This window comes from Entelurus aequoreus, linkage group LG18, assembly GCF_033978785.1.
Source record: "Entelurus aequoreus isolate RoL-2023_Sb linkage group LG18, RoL_Eaeq_v1.1, whole genome shotgun sequence".
NCBI classification, from domain to species: Eukaryota; Metazoa; Chordata; class Actinopteri; order Syngnathiformes; family Syngnathidae; genus Entelurus; species Entelurus aequoreus.
The window spans coordinates 19,387,917-19,400,870 of record NC_084748.1 but is presented as its reverse complement, the minus strand read 5'-3'; the positions used below and the strand labels follow the sequence as shown (position 1 = coordinate 19,400,870).

The 12,954-nt window shown below is 38.0% G+C and overlaps 1 protein-coding gene across 1 annotated transcript in view; it reads left to right on the top strand.

Moving 5' to 3' along the window:
• The window catches only part of LOC133633917 (ras-related protein Rab-33B-like), a 32,873-nt gene extending 22,259 nt beyond the window's left edge, over positions 1 to 10,614 (top strand). Inside the window, exon 3 of the mRNA XM_062026726.1 lies at positions 8,733 to 10,614. Within this exon, the coding sequence (XP_061882710.1) occupies positions 8,733 to 9,042 (310 nt within the window). The 3' untranslated portion in view covers positions 9,043 to 10,614. The remainder of the gene's footprint in view (positions 1 to 8,732) is intronic.
• The last annotated feature ends 2,340 nt before the right edge of the window (positions 10,615 to 12,954 follow it).

Below are 12,954 nucleotides of genomic sequence, written 5' to 3'. Positions count from 1 at the left end.
CGAACGTAGTCAGCCACAACAGTACACAGCCGGCGCTTCTTTGTTTACATTCCCGAAAGATGCAGTCAAGATGGAAGAACTCGGATAACAGAGACTCTAACCAGGAGGACTTTTGATTTGGATACACAGACGCCTGTAGAGAACTGGGACAACACAGACTCTTACCAGGATTACTTTGATTTGGATGACAAAGACGCAGACGTGCTACTGTGAGTATGCAGCTTTGGCTTTTTTTTGCGTATGTACGTAACTTTTTTAAAATATATAAGCTTTATGAACCTTGGGTTAGGTGAACGGTCTTTTGGGCTGAGTGATTGTGTGTGTTGATCATGTGTTTGAATTGTATTGGCGTGTTCTATGGAGCTAGGAGCTAGCAGAGGAGCTAGGAGCTAGCATAACACGTACCGTACCGTAAGTGCGCGTCACGTACGTAACTTTTTAAAAATATATAAGCTTTATGAACCTTGGGTTAGGTGAACGGTCTTTTGGGCTGAGTGATTGTGTGTGTTGATCAGGTGTTTGAATTGTATTGGCGTGTTCTATGGAGCTAGGAGCTAGCAGAGGAGCTAGGAGCTAGCATAACAAACACGCAGGTGTTATTATGCAGGATTAATTTGTGGCATATTAAATATAAGCCTGGTTGTGTTGTGGCTAATAGAGTATATATATGTCTTGTGTTTATTTACTGTTGTAGTCATTCCCAGCTGAATATCAGGTACCGTGAGTATGCAGCCTTGGCTGCTAAACATTCGATAACTTGACCGTATGTGCGCGTCACGTACGTAACTTTTTCAAAATATATAAGCTTTATGAACCTTGGGTTAGGTAAACGGTCTTTTGGGCTGAGTGATTGTGTGTGTTGATCAGGTGTTTGAATTGTATTGGCGTGTTCTATGGAGCTAGGAGCTAGCAGAGGAGCTAGGAGCTAGCATAACAAACACGCAGGTGTTTTTATGCAGGATTAATTTGTGGCATATTAAATATAAGCCTGGTTGTGTTGTGGCTAATAGAGTATATATATGTCTTGTGTTTATTTACTGTTGTAGTCATTCCCAGCTGAATATCAGGTCACCCCCGGCTCTCACAGCATCTTCCCTATCTGAATAGCTTCAACTCCCCACTAGTCCTTCACTTGCACTTTACTCATCCACAAATCTTTCATCCTCGCTCAAATTAATGGGGAAATTGTCGCTTTCTCGGTCCGAATCTCTCTCACTTCATGCCGCCATCATTGTAAACAATAGGGAACTTTGCGTATATGTTCAACTGACTACGTCACGCTACTTCCGGTAGGTGCAAGCCTTTTTTTTATCAGATACCAAAAGTTGCAATCTTTATCGTCGTTGTTCTATACTAAATCCTTTCAGCAAAAATATGGCAATATCGCGAAATGATCAAGTATGACACATAGAATAGATCTGCTATCCCCGTTTAAATAAAAAAAATTCATTTCAGTAGGCCTTTAAAGGAGTGTTGTTAGTCCGATGTTGATGTGATACAACCTCTTTCTTGTTTGGAAGATACACACAATTGTAACTGTTATTTCTTCTTGCACATAATAAATATGTACAACGTGTTTGGATGTATTCATTTATGTAAAATTGTCATTAAATAAAATATTGCCTGACAAAAAGTGATTTGACGTAATATTTTGATATTTACACATCGCATATTTACACGCGCATATTTGACTAGAATACCCTTATGAGCATTACATATATCAAAATCAAGTACCTACAGTACTGTTTACTTGTTGAAATACCCTTGCTGAAATACTCTTTTTAGAACAAATATCTACCAAAATGGCCACTTTTTTGCTGCCAAAAATGTATTTCAAGTAATATTTTGATATTGACACATCTTATCTCTGCATATTCTACTAAATACCCTTAATAGCATAGCATATATATAAATCAAGTACCTACTGTACTGTTTACTTGTTGAAATACCCTTTACAAAGCTAAAATATACCAAAACAACCACTTTGCTGCTGCCAAAAATTGATTTCGAGTAATATTTTGATACTGACACATCTCATCTCTGCATATTTTACTAGAATACCCTTGTGGGCATTAGATATATCAAAATCAAGTACCTACTGTACTGTTTACTTGTTGAAATACCCTTTTTAGAGCAAATATCTACCCAAATGGCCACTTTGTTGCTGCCAAAAATGTAATATTTTGATATTGACACATCTTATCTCTGCATATTCTACTAGAATACCCTTATGGGCATTACATATATACATAAATCAAGTACCTACTGTACTGTTTACTTGTTGAAATACCCTTTACAAAGCTAAAAACTACCAAAACGACCACTTTGCTGCTGCCAAAAATTGATTTCAAGTAACATTTTGATATTGACACATCTCATCTCTGCATATTTTATTAGAATACCCTTATGAGCATTACATATATCAAAATCAAATACCTACTGTACTGTTTACTTGTTGAAATACCCTTTTTAGAGCTAAAAACTACCCAAATGGTCACTTTGCTGCTGCCAAAAATTGACATACAAAATAACTACTATTTTTAAGAACAAGTTACAGTAATATATAATACATATAAATTATAATATATATAGATGCTTATACATAATATGTATATTATATATATTATACACATATAAATTATATGGGTAGATATTTGCTCCAAAAAGGGTATTTCAACAAGTAAACAGTACAGTAGGTACTTGATTTGTATATATATGTAATGCCCTTAAGGGTATTGTAGTAAAATATGCAGAGATGAGATGTGTCAATATCAAAATATTACTTGAAATCAATTTTTGGCAGCAACAAAGTGGCCATTTGGGTAGATATTTGTTCTAAAAAGGGTATTTCAACCAGTAAACAGTACAGTAGGTACTTGATTTTGATATGTAATGCTCATAAGGGTATTCTAGTAAAATATGTGATGTGTAAATATAAAAATATTACGTCAAATCACTTTTTGTCAGGCAATATTACATTTAATGACAATTTTACATAAATGAATACATTCAAACACGTTGTACATATTTATTATGTGCAAGAAGAAATAACAGTTACAATTGTGTGTGTCTTCCAAACAATCACATCAACATCGGACTAACAACACTCTAAATCTCATCAATACCACAGAAGAGAAAATCTGCCTTTTTCCGGGCACGATAAAGTCTTAAATAATATCAAAGAACGTTACAATAACCAGGAAGATAAAGTGTTTGTCTTACACCTAGTAATCTGCTGTGGACAGACAAGCCAAAAATGCAGGTTCAGCGAGTGCTGCGCGCCTCCGCGAAGGAAATACATTTTTGGCAGGCATTCACATTTTGCCACAACACCCCTGAAGGGACATGGGGGAAAGTCCTAGTTGGAAATACAGTCGAATTAACTCCTGAACTGGCATTTTAACACACACCTCAAACCATGCGCACGGATCCAATGCTTTCTCGAGATACATATCTAAAAAAATGTTTTCCCCCATGTCCCTTTAGGGCAGACCTGGGCATTCTGCGGCCCGCGGGCCGCATCCGGCCCTTTGTGCGTCCCTGTCCGGCCCGCGTGAGGCCAATTATAAATTACAAAATAAATTTAAAAAAGTATCTGTCGAGTGTGCAATACAACGGTGCTGCTTTTGTTTTGAAAATCGTTATTTGTATTACTTCCGTGTGGACGTATGCGTGTGCGTGATTGTGAGTGAATGTGAACAGCTGCAATCACTAATTACAAAATAAAGTTGAAAAAACATCTATGTCGTGCGCGCAATACAACTGTGCTGCTTTTATTTTGAAAAGTATTATTTATGGGCGTGTGTCCGTGTGTAACCTGCGAGTGAAGGTGCACATGCAGCGACAAGTGATGCACGGTTTACACCCGAGACGCTAAAAAGAGAAAAGTTGATGAAGAATGGCGTGTTTCCAACAAGACATGGACTGCAAAGCAACGTTCCCTCTAAGGTGCGTGCCTGCGCAATTGCGCACTGCTCAAGCGTCTGCAGCGCGCAGCAAATATATGCCGCGCACCAAATCAAATCCCATCTGAATTCTAAACAAAATAAACATATTTATTCTATGTAATTTTGCAATGCAACTTTGAGTGACAGTGACAACAAGCGGCCCTAACGGTGTTCGTCAACACCGTTCAATTGAACACCGTTCAATTATTGTAACGTCTATCGAGATGCTTCGAGGACAGAAATTATATCGATCACTTTATTGAGCAAAACTGTTTATATTCGGACATAACCACACCAAAAACATGAGTAAAACAATTCTATCTCGAAAAACTAGTCATTTTCTGCCGTACAAACCAGGCCAAAACCAACTTGTCATCTGTCACCAACACGCATACCACTAAACCACTGGTGCGTTTATGGCCACACAAAAAGTCGGACAACTCAAACACCACACAAAGTTACACTATGACTCCTCAGTCATACGTGTGCTTATTTTACTGTCATTTATTATTAATGTTAATTTATTTATATTAGTCATGGAATGCTGTTACACACACTATGTTGAAGTATTACTATTATTATTAATTATAATAATTATTATTATTATTTATCTTACGGTATATATCAAAAATAATATTGAGCAAAATTTAATTGAAATATTGTCGATGTGGCCCTCCAGCAGTGCTCGGGTTGCTCATGCGGCCCCCGGTAAAAATTAATTGCCCACCCCTGCTTTAGGGGCTCCGTACAAATTTGAGATTTTTGAAATGTTTTTAACTTTTAATCAGAATTCCACACAAAGTTTTGTTGATGAGGTGTGTTTTAAGAAGCGTAGTTAAGATGCCATCTGCTGTAGAGAATTGTAACGACAAGCTGCATTCACAGTCCAGTTATGTGTTTATGAACAGGTAACACCAAATCTATTTGGGGGAGGTCAAATTAGTTTGTGGCGATTGTCTGAGAAACACTGATACAAGCATTGTACTTTTACTAACAAATATATTTTAATCTACAAATCATCAACAATGATCATTGTTGTTTTATCACAAATGAACATTAATGAATTATTACTTATGAGCCAAATGTTACATACATACTATGTAGACTAATGCATTTTTCTCATTTTTATATTTAACTTTTACATTAAAATATGATCTTTTATTCTTCAAATAAAAGCCTTGATTTTGGTATTTTTTGTCATTTTGAAAATCAAAGATATGTGTAGCTTTTGGATTTTGTTTTTTTAGTTTTATCCACAATTACAATTAACTAATGAATTATTCTTGATTATCCAAATACAACATAAATACTGTACAAGTCAATATTTTCCCCCTTTATTTTACAGTAAAATATGATCCTTTAGTCCACAAGTATAAGTCATTTTTGTTGTTTTTTTAGCAATTAAAGATGGGGTAGATGGATTGTTTTTTGTAAATTATTTCATTCACAATGAAAATTAATAAATTATTCCCAATTATCCAAATACTATGTAAGCCAATCTTTTTATTTTCATTTTTACATTTTCTTTCTACAGTAAAATATGATATTTTAGTCAACAAATATAAGCCATTATTATGTTGGTCATGTTTAGCGTTTTAAAGATAAGTGCAGTGTTTGTAAAGTGTTTTGTTCAGTTCAAATGAATTAATGAATTATTCCTAAAGTATCCAAATACTATTACATAATATTATGTTGGCTAAAAATAATTCTTAAAAAAGCTCTAAGTTTTACATACCAGTTATATATCCACTGAATTAAAAAAAACAACAATCAGGAATAGTTCATTAATTAATATGAACGGTTTTTGGAACATTTTAAAGGCCTTCTGAAACCCACTACTACCGACCACGCAGTCTGATAGTTTATATATCAATGATGAAATCTTAACATTGCAACACATGCCAATACGGCCGGGTTAACTTATAAAGTGACATTTAAAATTTCCCGGGAAATATCCGGCTGAAACGTCGGGGTATGATGACGTATGCGCGTGACGAAGTCAGTTTAACGGAAGTTATAGTACCCCGTAGAATCCTATACAAAAAGCTATGTTTTCATTTCATAATTCCACAGTATTCTGGACATCTTTTGCAATTTGTTTAATGAACAATGAAGGCTGCAAAGAAGACAGTTGTAGGTGGGATCGGTGTATTAGCAGCGGACTACAGCAACACAACCAGGAGGACTTTGTTGGAGAGCAGACGCGGTAGCCGCCGACCTCACCTTGACTTCCTACGTCTCCGGGCCGCCAAACGCATCGGGTGAAGTCCTTCGTCCTTCTGCCGATCGCTGGAACGCAGGTGAGCACGGGAGTTGATGAGCAGCTTGTATCTAAGTTACGGTCAGAGCGAAAAAAGATACGTCCATCACTGCCTCTCAAGTCCTTCACTGTAACGTTCCTCATCTACGAATCTTTCATCCTCGCTCAAATTAATGGGGTAATCGTCACTTTCTCAGTCCGAATCTCTCTCGCTCCATTGTAAACAATGGGGAATTTTGAGGAATCCTAGCTCCTGTGACGTCACGCTACTTCCGGTACAGGCAAGGCTTTTTTTTATCAGCGAGCAAAAGTTGCGAACTTTATCGTCGATTTTCTCTACTAAATCCTTTCAGCAAAAATATGGCAATATCGCGAAATGATCAAGTATGACACATAGAATGGATCTGCTATTCCCGTTTAAATAAAAAAAAATCATTTCAGTAGGCCTTTAAGATATATGTTGATATTGGATACATTTTTTAATTTGTTTAGTCCACAATTTATTTATTCCAAATTATCCAAATACCATGGAAATACTATGTGAACCAGTCTTTTGTTCCCCTTTTTTTTTTTAAGAAGTTTTTTTTTTAACAGTAAGATATGATCAATATTCAATATTTTGGTCTTTTTTTTGGGGGGGGGGGGCATTTTTCAAAACATATTTCCTTAAAAACATGACCTTTGTGATAAAAACAGTTTTTTTTATTGTAGATTACACACTTATTATTTATGCAATGTATAGTCTTTTATTAATGTTACTTTATGATTTTGTTATTGTATTATTATATATTATATAGTTACCATATTTTCCGGACCATAGGGCGCACCGGATTATAAGGGGCACTGCCGATGAGAGGGTCTAGCAGGTCTATTTTCATACAAAAGGCGCACAGGGGAACAAAAGACTGGTTCACATAGTATTTCCATGGTATTTGGATTATAGGGCGTATTAAAGGGGTCATATTATTTAATTTTTTTTCTAAATTGAAAACACTTCCTTGTGGTCTACATAACATGTAATGGTGGTTCTTTGGTCAAAATGTTGCATAGATTATGTTTTACAGACCATCTTCAAGCCTCTTTCTGACAGTCGCTTCAGTATGTGCCGTTTTGTGGGCGGTCTTTTTTACGTGGCTCACATTCGACAGCGTCCTCTCCCCGTTATCTTTGTTGTAGCGGTGTAGTGTGCAAGGATGGGGGTGGAAGAAGTGTCAAAAGATGGAGCTAACTCTTTTAATGACATTCAGACTTTACTTAAATCAATGATGGAGCAGCATCTCCTTATCCGTGGCTCACGAGTGCAACAACGCCGAAAATTTGTCCCGTGAAAAACCGTCCGACCGGAACTCTCTAATAACTAAAGTTCCTTGGGTGAATTATGTAAACTCACTACATCGGGATGTTTTAGCGCTTTCATGGCGAGTCTACTGACAGATATAAGTAAGAACTTTACACTACTTTATATTAGAAATGGCAACAGCGGAGAATGAATGTCCCATAACAAGAAGATAGAGACAAAGGAGCTTATTGACTACGGTGTCGCCACGGACTACAAAGGTGGACGCGTGCCAATTTTCAGGACTTATGCAGGTCCCAAATACAGATCAGCAGGTACCACAAGGTAAGAAAAGTTGCTTTTGTATAATATTGCGAAACAAAATACCAGATAATGTCTTACCTTACACACACACACCATAATATTACTCGTATGTTGAAGCACAGTACAATCCATCAAGCGGTGCGGCTTCATAGCTTACCAAAGTCATACTGAAACATTTTGATAGATTTTTGAGGGCCGTGTGTAATGTTCCATATTTTCAATGGAACATTAACATTTTGGTGTTTACTTGAGTTATATTGCAGTCTCCATGTATATCTTATGTGTGACTACCATCTACTGGTCACACTTATCATTTCACCATGTACCAAAAAAAATTGCTTCGAGGTCGGTAAGCACAATCAAAATTATTTTGTACATTAGGCGCACCGGGTTTTAAGGCACACTGTTGAGTTTTAAGAAAATGAAAAGATTTTAAGTGCCCGGCTGAGTCATACCAAAGACTATAAAAATGGGACCCATTACCTCCCTGCTTGGCACTCAGCATCAAGGGTTGGAATTGGGGGTTAAATCACCAAAAATGATTCCCGGGCGCAGCCACCGCTGCTGCTCACTGCTCCCCTCACCTCCCAGGGGGTGAACAAGGGGATGGGTCAAATGCAGAGGACAAATTTCACCACACCTAGTGTGTGTGTGACAACCATTGAAACTTTAACTTATAGTCCGAAAAATATGGTATCTTCAATGTCTGAATTTACTTTTTTATACTTTTTTTAAGCGTAGCTTGAACTCTCCTTTTGCAAGCACCCGTTGCTAAAGAAACATGATGCAGGCCAATTAAAAAAAGTAAAAAAATAATTACTTTTGTAAGCCTTATTTATTTTCATATATATATTTAAATTGGAGAGCATTATTTAGCGGGCTTTCTTTTCCTGCTGATTGATCGATTGATTGATGTCTTCTTCAGGTTCCTGGTGGGGAACAAAAGCGACCTCCGTGATGTTGTGGAGGCTGACGGCCAAGTCAATCAGGAAGAAGCGGTGTGCTTTGCCAAGGCGAACCACATGATGTTTTTTGAGACCTCCGCCAAAATGACGGCAACGAGGCGACAAGATGCTGGGGAGTTGCCTCGTCAGCACAATGCGGTGGAGGACATTGTCAACGCCATCGGCGCCAGATTGAAGAGAGCCAGCGCGGCGCCCATGCCGACGTACAGCGGCTCTTTTAAAGTCTTCAACAAAACAACGGAAGAGAAACGAGTGTGGACTTGCTGCTGAAAAGGAGGTGAAAGAATGAGACCGTGGGACCCGCTTCATGAATATTTCATTTGAGACCTATCACTCCAACACAACTTGTTTATACTTGTTTATACACAAATGTATACTTTTTTGTCATATTTGCCACGTTTTATCTACAAATATTATTTGTGAACTTGTTATATATGTCTGTACACATTCTTGTTTACCCGCTGGTTTGTCTATAATTTGTCACTGTATTTGAAAATAATAAACGAGAGGAGACGACAAAACTTCAGTTAAATTGGAACCAGTTAATGTCGACAAACCATCGAGTTGGACTAGTTCTGGTCAGCCAGCTTATTACTAAAAAGTGCCTGCTTAAGTCGATGCTTGCATACCGCTAATCAAATATCTTCTATTTACAATAACATGCTGTTTTAAGGACTTATGACAAAAATGCAAAGATACTCTATATATGACATAAGCCCTCTTGTTTTACGGACCGAATGCAAAAACACTTGTCAAAGATCCTCTTTACGTGACAGGAGCACTCTGTTGTAGGGATGGGTGATATGATTTGAAACCTATATTGGTGATTCTCAAACTGTGGTAGGTGGGCTCCATCTAGTGCAGGCCTGGGCAATTATTTTGACTCTGGGGCCAAATTTAGAGAACAAAATGTGTCTGGGGGCCGGTATATCTGATTTTTAGGAACAATAATACAAAAACTCACAATAATGTTTGTTTGAATGCTAAACATGTTATGGCTGACTTGAAAAACGGAATGGAATTTTTTATTTTTTTAATGGATGAGACACCCAGAATGTACATGAAAATAAAGAATGTGGGATTTACAATATTAGCTATGAATAATAAAACACTGAATATTGACAACATATGAAAGTCACACCCCCTCTCGATCGACATATTTTACAATCAAGCGAAACACAACAAAAATGCAACAAACACAGCGAAATATGAACGCCAAAGGTAAAAAAACCCCCACCTACAATCTGATATACAGTATCTGATATATATCAGCTTTAGAACTCCTTCCGCGTCTGTCCCTGACACCCGCATTTCAGGCTGGCCGCTCTGGAAACACTCTGTGGAAACGTTCCCCACCCACACTGCTTGGTGCCTCGTCTGAGCTGCTGTGACTTAGATTACCATGCACCACATTGGAAACAAGCCTTTTGGCTTTTTGTGCCATCCATTTGCCTTTTTAAAGCATAACATGGATTAAATTCTTTAAGATGTCAGTAAACTTGTCAATCAATCAATCAAACCATAGTAACTAGTATATCATGGAAAAGCGCAGATTCCAACCATTGAAATACTTTGTATAGTTCAAGACTTCCTGAAATTTGAAAACATCACTGCACATCATAATGGCAGCTACAGTTTTTATTTTGGAATGTCCGGCGGGCCAGATTGAAAAGCTTAACGGGCCGCATGTGGCCCCCGGGCCTTAATTTGCCCAGGCCTGATCTAGTGGTATGCCAAATAATCACTCAATTAAAGTGCCATGTTTTATTTTCCAATATTCTATCACAGTGTTACTGTTCAAACTGTGTAATGTTACAGTGGCCAAACATATTAAATACACTTGTTAAATAAAACATCTGCCTTATTTTTAATGAATACTTGGGCCTATTACACTACTGTATTTTAATATTGGTTGTTATGGGGCTACTTGGAGAGCCAAGTTTTTTCTAAGGTGGTACTCAGTGAAAACAATTTGAGAACCACTGGCTTACAGTACATTATATCGCGATATATATTGCAGCCTACTGCGACCTATTGAATAAAGGCTGGTCAAGGATTGCCTATATAAAAACAGCACTATTGTTTATGGGACCTATTGCAAAACCGGGAGTCAAAGACCCTCTACATGTGATAAGAGCGCTCCGCTCTTTTTCGGGACCTACTGCAAAAATGATAGTACAAAAATATCCCCACAATATATCTGGAGGGTCTTTTCTTTTATGAACCGACAGCAAAAAAACATTTTTAAAGATCCCCTAAATAGGACTCCTCTCCTGAGCCGCCACCTTAACGTGGTCAAAGACATTGAGTCCGAGTGGACCATCTTTCGTAACTCTATTGTCGGGGCGGCCGATCAGAGCTGTGGCCGCAAGGTGTTTGGTGCCTGTTGGGGCGGTAATCCCAGGTAAAGGATGTCGTCAAGCTTAAGAAGTCATATCGAGCCTTTTTGGATCGTGGGACTCCGGAGAAAGCGGACAAGTACCGACAGGCCAAGGGGTGTGTGGTTTCGGCGGTCGCAGAGGCAAAAACTAGGACATTAGAGAAGACATCTGGTCAGGATGCCCCTCAAACACCTCCTGACCGGTAGGAGGCCACGGGGAAGAATCAGGACTCCTTGGGGGGACTGTGTCTCCCAGCTGACCTGGGAACGCCTCAGGATCCCCCGGGGGGAGCTAGACAATGTGGCTGGGGAGAGGGAATTCTGGGCTTCTCTGCTTAGGCTGCTGCCCCGCGACCCGACCGTGGATTAGCGGAAGAAGACGCATGGATGGATATATATGACATGTTGTTTTAAGAACCTACGACAAAAAGGACAGTCAAATATCCTCTATACGACAACATTTTAGTTGTACAATGTGTTAATATTATACATTTTAAACTAATACAAAAAACACACAATTGACTAAATTGGGAGCAGTTCCACAATACAGTACATTAAATTAAAGTACATTTTTAGAATGTGGAATTATACAATAAAGTATCTCCTTTAAACGGATACACTGCATTACAATAGTGTCTGGCTTGGGGGTCTTTTGCATCCCACGGATAGTTTATTGGCCCACAGTAAATAAAAATAAAAAACTTAAATGTCCCAAAAAAATCACTCAAAACTTGATATTATTAGATATAATTATTCATTATCTTTTATTTATATATTTTTTTACTCTAACTATTTTTTCTTTAAAAGTTAAACCAAAAATAGAAAAAAATGCATTGGTCCCCTTTGTTGTACGTTGTCAGTATTTAACTACTTGGGCGGCCCTCATTGGAACACCTTTGGACACCCCTGCTGCAATATTGGCTGTTGAGTTGGTCACCATGGCAACATCACATGCATCTCACTTCCTGGCAGTCACACTATAAGAGCAGTTATTTGCCACATGTGTCCTATCCATGACTTATGTTGTCATACGATGAAGCAGACATATTTTCAACTCCACATCTGTAACAGGCCGTGTGTGTGTGTGTGTGTGTGTGTGTGTGTGTGTGTGTGTGTGTGTGTGTGTGTGTGTGTGTGTGTGTGTGTGTGTGTGTGTGTGTGTGTGCGCGTGCATTTGACATTCTTTCACATTGGTGCAACAATTAGCAACCAAATGTCAGATGTCTCAGTTTCATTGTAAAGCTTTTATGACTGCCATTTCTGAGAAATAAAAATGTCTGACAACAAAAACGAGCAAGCGTTCCTCAAAAGGAGTCTTCCCCGCAATATTGATACCAAAGAGTATCAATCAGTATCCGAGTGATACTAGCAAGATGCAATTGATAGGTCTCTTTTATTGTATGAATTTCTTCACAGTGTTACATTGTCCTATAATGTTGAAGTGTGTTATTTTTTTAAGTTAGCTGATGAAAATATATTCTTGTTTGCCTAAAATATTAGTCGTGATTAGTGAATTAAATGCAATGATTTAAAAAAAAAAAGAAGCATTTTTTTTTTTAACAAAGGATTACTAGGATGTTTTGTTATACCTCTTACAATATCTTGCACTTCTAATGGATAGTAACAACAATATTACAGTTCATACTTGCCAACCCTCCCGAATTTTCCGGGAGACTCCCGAATTTCAGTGCCTCTCCCGAAAATCTCCCATGACAACCATTCTCCCGAATTTTTCCCGATTTCCAGCCGGACAACAAGGCATGCCCCCTCCAGGTCCATGCGGACCTGAGTGAGGACAGCCT